General features: G+C 39.4%; 1 protein-coding gene across 4 annotated transcripts in view; it reads left to right on the plus strand.

The window, feature by feature from the left end:
• Positions 1-17741, plus strand: part of UNC79 (unc-79 homolog, NALCN channel complex subunit) — a gene marked incomplete at its 3' end in the record, with an annotated part of 213226 nt that overhangs the window by 146567 nt on the left and 48918 nt on the right. For all 4 annotated transcript variants that reach the window (XM_082619521.1, XM_082619522.1, XM_082619523.1 and 1 more), the window contains 7 exons: positions 1806-1889; positions 5782-5884; positions 9479-9619; positions 12690-12728; positions 15608-15720; positions 15809-15894; positions 16795-16968. In XM_082619521.1, the coding sequence (XP_082475647.1) occupies positions 1806-1889; positions 5782-5884; positions 9479-9619; positions 12690-12728; positions 15608-15720; positions 15809-15894; positions 16795-16968 (740 nt within the window). The remainder of the gene's footprint in view (positions 1-1805; positions 1890-5781; positions 5885-9478; positions 9620-12689; positions 12729-15607; positions 15721-15808; positions 15895-16794; positions 16969-17741) is intronic.

Raw genomic sequence — 17741 nt, forward strand, 5'->3', positions numbered from 1 at the left:
TGCAAGATGCATGCACTTTGAAAATGTCAGGGTTTACTACCGTGATATGCTCTGGGGGTCAACACTTGGATAGGACTATTTTTGTATCTTGGTTAGTATACTTTCTGGCTACAGTTATATGAAATTATTTTAATAGCTTTCTTTATGACCAGGAATTACAGTGTCCACAAAACCAAAATATTGAGATACTGTTCTTTTTCATAACCATAATATTTACATATATTTCATCTTATTTTCCCCACTGTTCTTCAAAAAAAAAAAGAGAGCTAGTCTAGATAATTAAATCCTACACACCATACCCAATCCTATATTTAACAGATAATCTCAACTCTCCTGGCCTTTATTAAGGTTCTTAACATTTTAAAGGTTTAGTGTTTTGTCTTCTTTTTAGTGATAAGTGGTAGTGAATAATGAAATGGCCAAAAGCCAACGGGCAAGGGAGACAAGGAGAAAGACATTGAATAACCAGCCTTGAGAGTTTACTGGGTTTGGATGAAGCTTTTTTGTTCATACCAAAGAGGACTTTGTTCCTCTCTTTACTGAGCTCATGCTATGTAAAACTGAGAATGGAAGCTTTTGATAGGTTCATTCTCTGATAATTAAATGCCCATCTTCCGTTAGGTTGACCTGAAGATTATTTTACCATGCTACTGTTCTCTGTAGCAAGCTCAGCCTAAGCTATCCCTTTTAGATTCTGACTACAATTACAGCTTAGTTTGATGGACTCTGTAGAGTTATAAAAAGGCAAATAGATCTCAATTTCTAATCCAAATTTTAATCTAAAAAAAATCTACATGATGCCAAATAACCCATTTAACTGAATTTTTCACTTTTCAACCAAACCTCAGCCTTGTTCATGTCACTCTGGTTTACCATCTAATACTTACCATTTACATGCTGTCTGAATTTCTTTCGTCTGAGTTTTCCTGGGCTTGTTTTCCATCCTCCAAGTTGGTTCGCTAGTCACCAAGTCCTACTAGAGCTTCATCTCAATATTTTTTTTATTAGTGTCATAAAAATTCTCCCCAAATCCAAGACCAGAGAAAGTCGATGAGTGTGGAGTTTTTTGTTAGGTGGCATGTCACTTTATACCACATACATTGATTCAGTGACTTGCTAGTCTCCAAAAGAACAAATCTGGTCATGCAGACACACTGAGAAAGGCAGCCTAAAGCATGGGTCATGATCGACTCGCCTCAGCATGCACCTGCTCGCTCAGAGAATACCTGCCTCTTCTCCACCCATTCGTATCTGATGGCTTGCTTCTTTGCGTCATCTTTCACATGAAAAAAATGTTCCTGAAGCACTACTCCTCCGTTTGCCCCTGTCCCCTTATTCCTGTTCTGCAGCCCTCAGTCAAATGCCTGTCATTTCCTTGCTACCAGTTCCACATGTTTTCTGTACGATCTATCTGGTCATTGCCACAAATGATCACTTATGTATTTATTGATTTGCATAAAACATGTCTTTCATGGCTGTGACATTAGCCTTTCATTTTTTTCATTTCATATCAAGAGATTTGGGATTTGAGCTTTTGTGGGGGAGGGATTAGAGAATCTGGATTTTGGGGGATGGTTTTAGATACTCTCCTGCTTTCAGCTGCGTCTCATACACCTGAATGGCAGGTTTGTAGTGAAACCCCAAGCAACCCTACCCTAAAATCTAGGATGTTTCCTGTAAATGTTAATAATCAACAGTAACAATAACCAAAAAATGGCCCCAAGAGATTATTGGTTAAGTTCTTTGTACTGTGAATTGTGCGCAATTGACCTCAATGAAGACTGAAATGTTCTATTTATCCACAGAACAGATACAGCCTGGGAAACGCCAGTGTAATGTGCCAATGTGCCTAAACCCTGACCTGGAGGGACAGCCACTGAGAATGAGAGGTGAGCTGAGTTGCAGAATCTCAGACTGAAAGGGTGAAAGAAACCGTATATTTCAATCATCTAGTCACCCAGCAGGTGCTGAAATCTCTTCTTCAGCAGCTCCATGAAGTGGATCCAACCTTTGCTCAAACGCTTCCAGGACCTGGGAATGTACGACATCTCATCTTTGAACATGACTGACAAAAATTTCTTCCTTATAGTGAATTTTTAACCTTTGGGGCCACACAAAGCAAGTCTAGACTCTCTCACGTAATTTTTAGATATTTGAAGAAAGCCACCAGTTGCTTATTTCCTCAGGCTTTTCTAGACCACACATCCCTGGGTCATTTGGTATTCCTCCTAATATGTATCAGTTTTCCATATCATCCTGTATCTACTTCTCTGAACATGGCCCAGCTTATCTATGTTCCTTCTAGATTATTGAGATCACAGATGAATAGCTTCTTTTCAGCTATCCGGAACTGAACAAAATATACACTTGACTTTATGATGATCATAGGAGCAAGCTGAGATAAATCTATGCTAAGATAATCAGAATATGTATTTTTAAAATTCATCTTATGTCTAGTTAATCATTACTTTTTTTTAAATTTAGAAAGCAGGTTAACCTATTATTTGTGACAACCAAAAAGCAAAAATTAATTATGACCACATCTCTTAGCTAGTCCCATAAATCAAGCAAACCTATTATCGTGGACCATATCACTTCTGGTTTTCCTTAGGAATGAGGAGACAGTTATCTCCAGCTTTGGCTAACATTTATTTGGCATTGAGTAGCAGTTTTATCCCCTGTATCCGATGAGATGAGACTCTTCTCATTTATGGGCTTAGGAAAAGCTTTTATGAGCAGAAGTCAGGGTGGTTGAACAAACTCTGGTGCTTGTCCATGATCTAGTGACTCAGTCAATAGAAGCAAAAGTGGAATGAGGTAATGGGAACAAAGTCTCTTTCATGGTAACCTGAAGAGTCCATTGATATAGCTAGGGGACTGATGTGTGCATTTACGATTTGAGACAAACCAACACCTGTATACTTTCTCCAAGACTCCCGAAGAAGCTTTTGTCAAAATCTCCAGCTATGGGCTTCCCTGGTGGCGCAGTGGTTGAGAGTCCGCCTGCCGATGCAGGAAACATGGGTTCGTGCCCTGGTATGGGAAGATCCCACGTGCCGCGGAGCGGCTAGGCCCGTGAGCCATGGCTGCTGAGCCTGCGCGTCCGGAGCCTGTGCTCCGCAACGGGAGAGGCCACAGCAGTGAGAGGCCCGCGTACCGCAAAAAAAAAAAAAAAAAAAATCTCCAGCTATGAAGTTGGGCTTTGGAGGAGGTCCCCTCTTTATTCAAGTTTCTAAGAACGTTCTGTGTCTGTTCCTAATTCCATATACAGTGCACTGTGGGTATTCAGCAGGGGAACCAGTAGGGGTGGTACCAGAAGTGTTGCCCTAGATAATGGGAGATAATGGGACTGCCCTTAATACTGCAGACTTGGTTGTGACTCAGCTATAGCACAAGGCGGCTGAGGTCAATGGCTTCCTTTTTGCATTGCCCACCTTCTCCTTGTATATTACTCTTTGCTCCCTTATCATAAGCAGTATTTAGAAATCCACTGATTCAGCTAATGTTGCCATAAGGTGGCCAATGTCTCATAACTTAACCTATCTGCTTTTATAAATGACTGTCTTAAATATTGCCTTGTACATTCTGTGTTGTCGTGTGGAAAAACAAATTCATGATGCTATTGTCAAAAATATCTGTTCCTTGGGCTTCCCTGGTGGCACAGTGGTTGAGAATCTGCCTGCTAATGCAGGGGACATGGGTTCGAGCCCTGGTCTGGGAGGATCCCACATGCCGCGGAGCAACTAGGCCCGTGAGCCACAGCTACTGAGCCTGCATGTCTGGAGCCTGTGCTCCGCAACAAGAGAGGCTGCAATAGTGAGAGGCCCGCGCACCGCGATGAAGAGTGGCCCCCGCTTGCCGCAACTAGAGAAAGCCCTCGCACAGAAACGAAGACCCAACACTGCAAAAATAAATTAATTAATTAATAAACTCCTACCCCCAACATCTTCTTTAAAAAAAAAAAAAAAAAAAATCTGTTCCTCGGCATTTGTATTAGGTAAGGATTGGCTTGAAACCACCCAAATGACTTGGATTCCCACTCTTTTCTTGACTTGAATTGTGATTTCTATGTAGGCAATAGTAATTAGCAAGCATCTTCTGAAAGCCTTGACTCAGAGTTGTTGGTTTTTTAAAAAATTAGATGCTTATGTTTCTAGTAAGACTGTATATATATCACCATGTATCTTGTGGGCTGAGTTTCCACTTTTAGCACAGGCATTTTGGCATCTGGCAGATGTGGTGTGTCAGTGTTCAAGAAATGTGGAGTACTGGAGTTGAACTTTCTATGTTTTGATTTCTTGAAGCAACTTCATGCAGTTTACCTTACTGTTTTAATAATCAATCGTATCTTCTTTTATCTTGGCCCAGTTCTTGCCTTTTCTATTATTAATCGATTGATACTTTTGTTTGTAATAAATATGTTTCTTCCTTTCAAAGCATCATCTTTATGAAACAGCTGGAGATCTTTGTTAATAATATAATTGGAAAGAGTGTTATCTCAGAGATAGCTGATAAATATAGTAGCAAAATTTGCATTCCCATTTGGGATCCTCAGAAGTGACATCAAGATATTTTCAGATAATTTCCTTTGCTGTTTGGGTCTGAAGGTCTCCTTATAAACAGATTTTGTAGCCTTTGATCAGACAAGGGAGTCTATGTAGTATGGAACCATCAAAGGCTTTGAGACCATTTTTTTCTCCCTCAGATTGAAATACTTTGCCCACTTGGTGAGGTTTCTGAAATTTTTTATGTTGATTCCTTTAGAAACCAGTTCTCTGAATCATTATCTTTCTCCTATTTAAGGAAAGACCAGACAGTTTTGTTCCGTTTTTCAGCACAAAGTTAGCAGTTCCTTAATGAAAAACAGATTCTTTAATGACCATTGGGTTTTTCTGGCTTCTTTCCTGTTTGAAGAACTCAGAGTCTCAGTTATTACTTTGTAGAACATGGTATTATTCTGAGTTGTCACTTTGGTATTCTTCTTGGAGTGCCTTATTTCCATAGTTCCTGGAAAATCTGTCTAGCGCTGGTGGTTTTCTTAATGGAGAACAGTCTCCTGGATCTCCAGATTTACTCATCACTAGAGCACTAGATTCCTGCCTCAGATTTCTCTGAAGGCATCAAAACCCAAAGTATTAAACTGTGTGATATCGATTGGCTGAAGTCACCAGATGGTTCATTCAAAAAAACTTCATATTTCATTCATAAAGATTTCAGTTTGAAAAATGAAGTCTTTTGCTTTGGGGCTTATATTAATTTACAAAGTAGAAAAGTGTCCTGATATTTCTTAGCTCAAACTTCTCCCCTTGCTTAGGTGTGTAGAGATCTAGGATCTGATTCCCTTTCCAAATTAGCAACATTTTAGTGTTGGCATGCATTTGTGATTTTATGTAGTCTTGTATGAGCGGCTTCCATTTATGCCTAGCAATTAAGGGTTGTAACTAATTTAAGGATACCCTTGAATAGATCACACACACACACTTTTTTTTCCTCTCTGTTTTAGTACCCTGTTGGCACACCTGAACTCTTTCCGATTTTTTTTCAGCGTCAAGAAGCAAAATGAACCATAGGAGTCTAGCTCTTAAAATGATATAAGCCAAAACAAATCAGTCTTTCTTGAATTCATTTCACTCTTGACGGTTTTTCACAATGGAATTGGGCTGTCCCTGTTACATCCCTGTGAATGTGGTCTTTGGAGGATTTATAAGAGGAGAATAGGGCTTTTCCTGGCCCCCAGACACACAAATTTATTCACCAGTTGTTTCTTTGCTGCTTACCCAGGTGCCACGAAATCCAGCCTGCTGTCAGCACCCAGCATTGTGAGTATGTTTGTACCAGCACCCGAAGAATTCACAGACGAGCAGCCAACGGTGATGACAGACAAGTAAGCTCAGTTATTTTCTTCACGGTTTACAGAATTTGAGAAGTTGCTCACCATGGTTGTGAGAAAATATCAGAGGAGGCATGCTATGCTTTTAAGTCCTAATTTGTTCTTCAAATGGCTGTAGCCATAAGTGTTGGTAAGCATTTGTTACTTTAGAAATGCAGTATTGTATGGGCAGCTTTCATCTATGCCAAGGCATTTTTCTTTTTTAATTTGGATGAATGCAAATAATGTCCACTTACTGGTTATTCCTAGCAATAATTTCTCACAAATGAAATCTCTCATCCGGAAGCTTCAAATTGTTAAGAGTGGGACTAAGTTTGAGATATGATCCAGATGGTAGAATTCATTCTCTGAATCTCAGATTGGTTACATTGCCTCTCTGTTTGTCAGCCTTCAATCCCCCCAGATTTATTATGGGATAAAGTCCAAATGCTTTAGCTTATTGTAAAAGGCCCTTTAGGTTGTGAAGGTATGGACTTAACCCCTCCTCACCAGGAACTCCTTCCCTAGCCCCCTCACCTTCTCCAGAGCATGCCTGATGTGTGCTCTCTCCTCTGTGATCTCATAGGTGCCCTTCACACTATACTTTCTCTGCCTGGTGGACTCCTATTCATGCATCAAGACCCAGCCTTAGGCCACGCTTCCTTGATTTCACAAGGCAGAATGCATCATGCCATTCTCCAAGTTTCCGTAGTATTTGATACATCTCTCTATTCTACCACTTATCATGCTGTATTTTAATCATTAGGTGTTTACACACACATGTTCTGTAATAGATTGTGAGTTCCTTAGGGACTAGTACCCTTTCTTCTGTACTTTATACTCTGAGCTCCCTATACATTGCACATAAATGCTGTTCAGTGACTATGATAAAGAATAAGACTTGTACAATTTCAAGTTTGCAGAGATCCCTTGGGCTGGGGAGGCTTCCTGGTAAAGGTGACCCACGTGAGAAATTGAGTAGGCTTGTGATAAAAGGAGAGAAAGGTGAGGTGGAAGGGGCTGGTGTGAGGATCCATGCAGCTGGCCACAGCTGGCCATCATTACTGAAGAAGTGAAAGGCCTGTCTTGAACAGCTCCTTACCATGTCCACATGGGGAGCACCTAGTTGCTTGTGGAGGGCTCTTCTTAGCTCTTTCTTTGGTATAATTTTCTCATTTTGTGTCCTCCTCCAAGTCTCGATATTTCCTAGTTGTCTTCCCGGTTGCCTTCGTGTGTACTCCATTTATCTTCGTTTTTAGTTCCAAGTGTGAATCCTATATTTTTTTTAAAAGTCCGTTTGTAAGGAATGATATATATGTATATCAGGAAGTTTGTAAGGAGTGGTATATATGTATATCAGGAAGTTTGTAAGGAATGATATATATGTATATCAGGAAGTTTGTAAGGAGTGGTATATGTGTATATCAGGAAGTTTGTAAGGAGTGGTATATATGTATATCAGGAAGTTTGTAAGGAGTGGTATATATGTATACCAGGAAGTTTGTAAGGAGTGGTATATATGTATATCAGGAAGTTTGTAAGGAGTGGTATATATGTATACCAGGAAGTTTGTAAGGAGTGGTATATGTGTATATCAGGAAGTTTGTAAGGAGTGGTATATATGTATATCAGGAAGTTTGTAAGGAGTGGTATATGTGTATATCAGGAAGTTTGTATGGAGTGGTATATATGTATATCAGGAAGTTTGTAAGGAGTGGTATATATGTATACCAGGAAGTTTGTAAGGAGTGGTATATGTGTATATCAGGAAGTTTGTAAGGAGTGGTATATGTGTATATCAGGAAGTTTGTAAGGAGTGGTATATGTGTATATCAGGAAGTTTGTATGGAGTGGTATATATGTGTATATCAGGAAGTTTGTAAGGAGTGGTATATGTGTATATCAGGAAGTTTGTAAGGAGTGGTTTATGTGTATATCAGGAAGTTTGTAAGGAGTGGTATATATGTATATCCGGAAGTTTGTAAGGAGTGGTATATATGTATATCAGGAAGTTTGTAAGGAGTGGTTTATGTGTATATCAGGAAGTTTGTAAGGAGTGGTATATATGTATATCCGGAAGTTTGTAAGGAGTGGTATATATGTATATCCGGAAGTTTGTAAGGAGTGGTATATATGTATATCAGGAAGTTTGTAAGGAGTGGTATATGTGTATATCAGGAAGTTTGTATGGAGTGGTATATATGTGTATATCAGGAAGTTTGTAAGGAGTGGTATATGTGTATATCAGGAAGTTTGTAAGGAGTGGTTTATGTGTATATCAGGAAGTTTGTAAGGAGTGATATATGTGTATATCAGGAATTTTGTAAGGAGTGGTATATGTGTATATCACTAAGTTTGTAAGGAGTGGTATATGTGTATATCAGGAAGTTTGTAAGGAGTGGTATATGTGTACATCAGGAAGTTTGTAAGGAGTGGTTTATGTGTATATCAGGAAGTTTTCAGATGGAAAGGTCACAGTAGCCATTTTAGCACTGCCTCCCTCGCTTTTCCCTTCACTGTATATATAAAGCTGTTCAGCGGCCACTGAGAAAAAGAGCTCCGCTTTGGTTGAGATGACATCAGTTGAACCCACATTAGATACTACAAAGAGCAGTAAGCTGGAAGTTCCTTAAGAGCAGGGACCGTTGTGTTTTTACAGACTGCACTCTCAGTGGGCGTGGTGAGTCCATAAACTGATCTGAGTGATGGGTAGAGAAGAGACTTGATCCAGACTCCCTAGGCTTTCTACGTTCTTTCTATTCTATTGACTATACTATTCTGTCTCTCACCCACAAATGGGATTTTTAAATTTTTATTTATTTTTGTTTTATTTCTTTTTTCAATAGATCTTTATGGAGTATAATTGCTTCATAATGCTGTGTTAGATTCTGTTGTACACCGAAGTGAATCAGCCATATGCACACATATATCCCCATATCCCCTCCCTCTTGAGCCTCCCTCCTACCCTCCGTAACCCACCTCTCTAGGTCATCGCAAAGCACCGAGCCGATCTCCCTGTGCTATACTGCTGCTTCCCACTAGCTATCTAGTTTACATTCCGTAGTGTATATATGTCGATGCCACTGTCACTTCTCCCCAGCTTCCCCTTCCCTGCCCCCGTGTCCTCAAGTACATTCTCTGTGTCTACGTCTTTATTAATAGGATGTTTTTAAATCTGAAAGATTGGGAAGGCTTCCATTTTTGTGTAGACATTTTTCACTTTTAATTTCAACAAATGAAAAAAATATCTAGTTAGTGACTATCCCCAGCAATAATTTCACATGCGGAAAATCCTTCAACCAGAAGCTTCAAACTATTAGTCCAATTGGTTCTCATTGTAAAAGGGAGCACTAATTCGTGTAAAGGCCAGATAGTAATGAGTTGAAAGACCATTTTCAGTGATCAGCGGGACCTTCCTGATCTCTGCTGTGTGTGTTATTTCTGTGTCTAAGGTGATGGCGGTGCTGGAGTTTCCTATTTATTGTTAGAATGGGACCGCTGACCTCCTTTTCGGGACTTTTCCAAGACTCACCAAAAATGGCTGCATGAACTTACACCTTGAAACCACTGTTGGCTTTCATGGAAAGCATTCCTCTGTTTTCTTTGCAGATGCCATGACTGCGGGGCCATTCTTGAAGAGTATGATGAGGAAACCCTTGGGCTGGCCATTGTGGTCCTCTCCACATTCATTCACTTAAGCCCAGACTTGGCAGCCCCGTTGTTGCTGGATATCATGCAGTCTGTGGGAAGGTGAATGTCAGCTTCTGTTTTGTTTGGTAGGAAGGAGCCTTACTCAATCTCTATCCTTAAATAAAAACTGCCAGTTCAAAAGTGAAACGTTTTGTAACCTTACAGATGCTTGATATTTGTGGGATCAACTCAGACTAATTTCACAAACTGAATGTACCAAACTTTTGGTTGAATTCTACAGCCGTGTAGGGTCATAAGTCACAACGTCAGAGTGGAGCTAGAGGAAACTGCACTAAGAAAACCCGACTGTTTGTTGTTCTCTATTAAATACTATGTGAGCCAATGTATGTTACAGTGCTCAGAACTGTGCATAATTCACACTAAACACTTTGTAACTTTTAGATATTATTATTATCTCTCTTTACCTGTTTTTTTAAAATATATATATTTATTTATTTATTTGGTTGTACCGGGTCTTTGTTGCTGCAGGCAGCCTCCTTAGTTGTGTCATGCAAACTCTTAGTTGTGGCATGCATGTGGGATCTACTTCCCCGACCAGGGATCGAAGCCAGGCTCCCTGCATTGGGAGCGTGGAGTCCTAACCACTGTGCCACCAGGGAAGTCCCTCTCTACCTGTTTTAAGATGGGTTCTCTAGGCACTTGTAATCTTAGGGTGGCTCACTCAATTATGCAACTTGCAGCATTGTCATGTGAAGGGATAAATGGAAGTATAGTAGTTTTATACTTCTGACTCAGAAAAAGGAAAGATGCACACATTTTGGGAACAGAGCCTTCAGCCTGACTGATTAAAACTTAGCTGCTTTGAGAATTTTCATGTTAAGAAAATTCCATTTAGTAGATAGGACATTAGAAGAAAAGTGATGTACTTCACGGATATAAGTAAAGTTCAAATTCAGTAACAAATTGTAGTCCTAGCATACACAACGTATAGGAGAGGACTGAGTTAACTCCTCATGAATATATTAAGTTTCCAATCTGTGCTAGCACAGAGCTAGGTGCTTTAGGTTGCAGGCATTACACCTAGCTCTTGCCCTCAGGTGCTTTATGGCTTAGTTGTTGAAGAGGACAGTGATGTGTGGAGTAACTGAGTAGCCATAAAAGATGGGACATGATTACAAGCTGTATTCATGAGTGATATGTGTGGTGAGTGCTATGGGAGTTCAGGATGGAAATGATTTCTTAGGGAAGGTGTCTTTGGAGGAGGTTGGAGAAAAAAACTGGATTCTGCAAATGCCTGGTATTTGATGGAGGAAAGAGAATGAATCTTGATGGAGCTAAAATTTAATCTTTTTAATGAAAAAATGATGATTTCAAGTTAAAGACAAACAGGGAAGCATTAAAAACCCCTCAACCCCAGAAGTATGTGACCCCCTTATCCCCCTTCCCCAGATTTTTCTGTAGTATCCTTAGGTGTGTGTATCCTTAGGAGTATGCAGTCAGACTTGGTATAACTATTCCACCTCTAAGACTTAGAAATAGCCAATGTGTAAAGTAAGTGATGAACACAGGGAGATAGAGAGATAAGAAATGATGAATTAAGCCCTTGATTTTAACCTAATCATAATAAATGTGGAATAAATGTTATACCAGCTATCAGCAATACTTGTGAAATTGAAAGTTTTTTATTAAGGCAAGGGCTCGATTCCTACTATCAATACTTTTCAGTTTTAGAACAGACAGAATTACTGTTCTGGTCTGTTACGATCTCCTTGAAATAGCTGATCTAAGTTGTAATAGATACCTAGAGGGGTTTTTATTTTGTTTTTGTTTTAACATAAGGGAGAATAAATCACGTTCAAGCATTGCCAATTCTTAGGATGGAAACAAACAAGCTTTGAAGAAAAGCAAAGGAAAAACAATAGAGATACATTTGTACATACTTACATATAAAAATTGTTAAATCTGTACCTCCTTTGGGCAGACTAGCAAGAGACAGGGAGAGCATTAAAGCAAGCTGCCCAGTTCTTGGCAACCAAACCTACCAAGAAAGCAGATTCAGTAGTCACCTGATTCAGGGTTTCCTTGCATACCTCAATTCCAGGTGAGGCAATGTGGATTTACGAACACTTAAGTTTATTCTAGTCCCACAGGGACTATTTCCAGCGTGTTCTAAGAGTGTGTAAGTTCAGCACATCCCTTTCATTTATCACCCAAGCCTTTCCATATGATTTCATATTTTGCTCTCTACTTAGATCTCTCTTAAAATTTACCTACACCTTTTTCTGGATGCAGCCTTCAAGATTACATTGGCTGCACCCTTAATTACTGTTGATTTCATTTGCCAGTGCTTATCTATTCATTGTAGTGTCATTAGTATGAGAGAGACCATAACCAAAGAAACTGGGAATCGTGTCTGGTGTTACTGGTGCTGGACCCTCTATTCCTGTCCAAGTGCATTCTTGACTCGATTCACTGTTGTGGTCTTAAGTAAATAAATTTTTAGCATTCTCCTTGTTTGTTTCTTCAGTATCTCACTGATCAAGACATATTTTTCTAAACCCACGAATTTATTACATTCTTTTTCTTTCTATACATCTAGAATATTTCCATGCATATAGAACCATATAATTACATTTTTCAAAAATTACATATTATATATTGATTGCTTAACCTAATACATTTCTCTTTTCAATATGTCATTTCAACCCAACAATTAGCTGACAAATACCCATTACCTATTTTGCTATCTTACAGAGGCTTTTACAGTTTGTGGTTTGTTTGCGGTAGGTTTCAGAGGTTGTATACAAAGAAATGAATTTTGAGTTGAGTTAATATGGGGATGGGCTGGGTCAAATACTGTTCTGTTATCTGTCTAACCTGGCTGCAAAGGACATGTTTGTAGATTGACTGGGTGCTATTCAACTAGCTCAACTGTATGCATCTCCATGGAAATATCTGATTTGATCCAGAAAGAAGATTTCAGAAACTAGATTAAATTGAACCCTGGAGATTGACCCCTGAGTGGATCCTCTGTCCCTGGTCAAGGGAATTGTCAATGGTTTTACATGTCACCCATCTAAATGGGAGCTGCAATGCGGCATACAGTACTCATGCATTTCATCATGAAAACCTAAGATACTCATGTGACTCTGTTTACTTTATTTCCTAGATTGGCATCCAGCACAACTTTTTCTAATCAAGCAGAAAGGTAAGGTCCTAAAATGAGCTCAAATCTCACTTTCTTTTTGTCCCCTGTGCATGTTCATCCATTTCTAAAACACTAGAGCGTTTACCACGGGAGGAATATGGTTAGGTTCAGTTGCAGTTCCAGAGAGAACTCGTTCATTTTCTGTTCACACCTTCAATCCTGCATTCACTCATTTCAGTCAACAAATACTTTTAAAAAAAAAATAAATTTATTTATTTATTTGGCTGCGTTGGGTCTTCATTGCTGCGCTCGGTTTTTCTCTAGTTGCGGCGAGTGGGGGCTATTCTTTGTTGCGGTGAGTGGGCTTCTCATTGCGGTGGCTTCTCTTGTTGTGGAGCATGGGCTCTAGGCGTGCAGGCTTCAGTAGTTGTGGCACGTGGGCTCAGTAGTTGTGGCTCACGGGCTCTAGAGCACACTCTCAGTAGTTGCAGCCCACGGGCTTAGTGGCTCCGCGGCATGTGGGATTTTCCCAGACAGGGGCTCGAACCCATATCCCCTGAATTGGCAGGCGGATTCTTAACCACTGGGCTACCAGGGAAGCTCTGATGAGAAGTTTTTAATTTAGATGAAGTCTAATATTTTAAAATTTTAAAACAACTTATGATTATTCTTTCTTATTGTTTGTCTAAGGAACCTTTAGCCTATCCTTAAGTCAAGAATATATTTTCCAATGTCTCCCAATAGAAGATTTATGGTTTTAGCATTTATATTTAGCATTTACATGATCCATCTCAAATTAATTTTTATGTATGGTGTGAGGTAGGGCTTGAAGTTCCATTTTATCCATGTGAATACCTTAGTTATTTCAGCACCATTAAAAAAAAAAAAGACTTTCCCTGTCCCCATTGGATCACTTTGGTGTCTGTTAAAATCAAATAACCGTATTAGGTTCAGTCTATTTCTAGGCTCTCTATCCTGTTTCACTGATCTATATGTTGATCCTTGTGCTGGCACCACACTGTCTTGATTACTGTAGCCGTATAGTAAGTCTTGAAGTCATTGTGAATTCTCCAACTTTGGTCATCCTTTTAAAGAAGGTTGATTTGGATATTCTAGATTCTTTACATTTCCGTATAAATTTTAGAATAAGCTTCTCAATCTGGGGGGGAAGCCTCCTAGGATTCTATTCAGACTCTAAGTCAGTTTGGGGATAAATGATATCATAAAAATATTGAGTCTTTCAATTAATAAACATGGTGTCTATTGTCATTTCATTTGGTCTTTGTTTCTCTCAGCAATGTTTTATGGTTTTCATTGTAGAGACCTTGCATAGCTTTTGTTAAATTTATTCCCAGGAATTTTGGTTTTCTAATGCCAATGTAAATGAAATTTTAAAAAAAATTTTGTTTTCTAAGTTTTTGCTGCTGATATACAAATATACAATTTTTTGTATTAATATTGTAATGTAATAAACTAAATTCACTTATTAGTTGTAGTAGCTGTTTTTTAGATTCCTTAGAATGTAAAGGCAATTGTATGTAAAAAGTCATATCATCTGTAAATAGTGACAGTTTTACCTTTTTCTGATTTTTATGCCTTTTATTTTTTTGTTACTCTATTGCATTGGCTAGGACCTCCAGTATAATACTAAAGATGTGAATGAGCATCCTTGCCTTGTTCTTGCTCTTACAAGAAAATCATTTACTATCTCACCATTAATTATGTTTGCTATAGGTTTTCATACGTGCCCTTTACCAGACTGAGGATAGTTCCTTCTATTTCTAGTTTGCTGAGAGTTTTTTTTATCATGAATGCATGTTGAATTTTATCAAATGCACTTTCTGTTATCTATTGAAATAACTATGGTTTTTGCCCTTTATTCTTTAAGATATTGAATTGCATTGATTGGGTTTTGAATATTAAGTCATTCTTACATTCCTGGGATAAACTCTATTTGGTCGTGGTCAATCATCCTTTTTATCTACAGTTGGAGTCAATGTCCATGAGGACTGTTGGTCTGTCCTTTTTCTTTTCATTTTGTTCCTTCTTGGTTTTTGTTTTGTTTTATTTGTAATGCTTTCTCTGATTTTAGTTTTAGGGCCTCATAAAACAAACTGGGAAGGGTTCCCTCCTTTTCTAATTTTCGAAAGAGTTTGTGAGAGTTTGGGGTCATTTCTTCCTGAAGAATATTTTTGACCTATAAGTTTGAGCCAGCATATCAGGGTAGACAAGGCAGAAAGAAACAATTAGGCAAGACGGATTTTTTACTAGTTATCCGGTTGGGCTCTTTGATTTCCTCCTTCTTCTGTTCAGCAACTCAGCTACGATCACCTCTGGGAACGCCCTTCCTGATACTTTGGTCTAAGGGGGAAGGCCAGAGAATCATCTCTTGGCTCCCTGTTTTGACATGCAGCGGTAGTGCAGAGGGTAAAGGGGAAAACTGCACGTATCAAAGTCCTAACATTTTTACAAGTACCAGCTCAGATGCCCCAAGAAAACTTCCCCGATCTTCCAGCAGGAATGAGCATCTCCCTCCCTGCATTTTCCCTCAGAGGGGCTGTCTCTCTTAGCCAACGACGCTTTCTGAGAGGATCTTGCTGATAATCCCCATCCTGGATTCTAGTCCTGACTCTGCCATCCTCTGGACTTGTAGCCTTTGTAGGTGACCTTTTCTCTCTGGCTGGGAACCCTCATCTGTACAGTGGGGTGGCTGGAATTAGTCTGAGAGCAACTCTGGCATTACCTGGTTCCCTCTTTCTAAAAACGTATCGTTAACAGGGATTCCATGTGACTAGAATATTTCATCTTACTAATGAAAATGACAGTGGGATATTCCATAAGAGGACTGATGTGTATGTGAATAAATAAGTAAATAAATACCTGAACTCATGCTGGCTGCTCCAAGATTCCTTGTGTTTTCTCTCCCTGGTCAACGCCAGCATGATGCTCCCCGGCAATGCAGCGGGGGTGGCTAAGCAGTTCCTGCGCTGTATCTTCCATCAACTGGCTCCCAATGGCATCTTCCCACAGCTGTTCCAGAGCACTATCAAAGGTAATTCATCCATGGGGAATGCAGACACCACAGGCGTGGCTAGTCGCTGAAACCCAAACGCTACTAAATCTGATTGTTGTCTTTCCAGATGGGACTTTTTTACGGACCTTGGCCACGTCTCTGATGGACTTCAATGAGCTGAGCTCTGTTGCTGTCCTCAGTCAGCTCTTGGAGGTAGGTTTGCTTTCTCGGCACTCTGAGCCCCTGCCGAAATCACTGCTGAGGAAGAAATTCAAAGTCATTTAATTTAAATATTAAATTTTAAATGCCAAATTAAATTTTAAGTAATTTAAAATTTAAAAATTTAAAAAATGGATATTGCCAATGCATAGAATAGTGTCAGTTGGACACTGCTGTTTAGTGTGGACTTACAATTTACTTGAAGCTTCTGGACCCCTTCACTAAGAGGTGGATGCCAGGCATGGAGCACTCACCTCCACAAAACTCTCCAGCTTTTAAAATGGGTGGCGCGTGGATCCATGTGCATTGTATCACGAGACTTGGATTCAAATTTCAGCTTCACCGTTTGTTTGTTGTATCACAAGATCTGGGTTCGAGGTCTGCTTATTTTCTGTAACATGAGACTTGAAGCTACTTCTAACCTCCACAGCTTATTCGCTCTATCGCTTTACTTGGAGTCTGTCTCCTGTCCTCTGCTTATTATTAGCTTTTTTCAGTTAGCTTGGAGGGTTGGCAGATTGCCGTAGGGACTTTGCTGTTGCTATAGTAGTCATCCTCAGTCTTTGGCTGGTGGAGTTTCCAACAAGCATCATTCACTGCGTTTCTTAACACCTAACCACACCAACTGTAGATCCTTAAAAGGTGTTTCTAATTTTCTGCTCACATTTCACCCTTTCTCACTGAGTCGGAGATCACAAGTTTCCCCCCTAACTTTGTGTGGATTCGTCCATTTTTCCCTGTACTCCTGAAGTTACAATGCTTAGCCTTTATAGCAGGCACACAACACATGTTTATAGTGTGAATACATGATTTTTAAAAACTGATCTTCACCAAATAGCTGTATGAATTCCCACACTGTTTCAGCAGTTGATTGCCTATGCTTTGTGTTTTTAGGGTCTAAATAACAAAAAGAATTTACCAGCAGGGGGTGCTATGATACGCTGTTTGGAAAACATTGCTACCTTCATGGAAGCTTTGCCCATGGATTCTCCTAGTAGCCTCTGGACAATCATCAGCAACCAGTTTCAGACTTTTTTTGCCAAGCTGCCTTGTGTTTTGCCTCTGAAGGTAAGCTGAACCCAGGATTTCATTTTAAATTACTTCCTTACTGTTTGCAGATCATCTGGGTCTTGGGTGATTTAATGTTTCATAAAGGACTATAAGGAGTCTCTGTTAGCCACAGAGTAGAGAGAGTTATTTAGATTTTCTCTTCAAATGTTACAGATTGACAGTAATAGGCAGTGGACATTTTGACTTAGTGATTTCATGTTTCCAGTTGAGTAAAACATAAAAAAGTTCAGGAAGACGTTAGTAGATTGTGTTTATCTAGAAATTTTTCTCAAAAGCATATTAAATAAAAACATAATAATTTCATCTAAAAGGAGACCAGACATATAATGTAGGACTTCAATTTTAGAGCATTATCTAAAGGGAAGTGATTGCCTTTGTGTGTGTGAATAAAGTACTTGAAAGACCAAGATGATATTTTTCTATTTGACAGCTTTACCCCTCCTCCCCCTCCTCCCTCACCCCCTGCCCAACGCCATACCACCCTCCAAGAATACACACAAAATTACCTAGCTAGAAATCTGGTAGCCTAAGGAACATTTTCAATATGAGCCCATTAAATGCAATACCAGAATCCTATACTGTCAAAACTGGAAGAGACCTATAAAAACTATCCTCTCCAATGCTCCCATTTTCCAGATGGAGAACTGCAAATTCAGAGAGATAGTGGCAGTGTAAATATTAGAACTCAAATCTTCTGACTCTCAATCCAGTGTCCTTTCACTAGCAGACTCCTAGAGTCCTTCTAGAACAAGGGTGAATTAGAGGCATTC

This window comes from Mesoplodon mirus, assembly GCF_964341445.2.
Source record: "Mesoplodon mirus genome assembly, chromosome: 4".
In the NCBI taxonomy this organism is placed as follows: Eukaryota; Metazoa; Chordata; class Mammalia; order Artiodactyla; family Ziphiidae; genus Mesoplodon; species Mesoplodon mirus.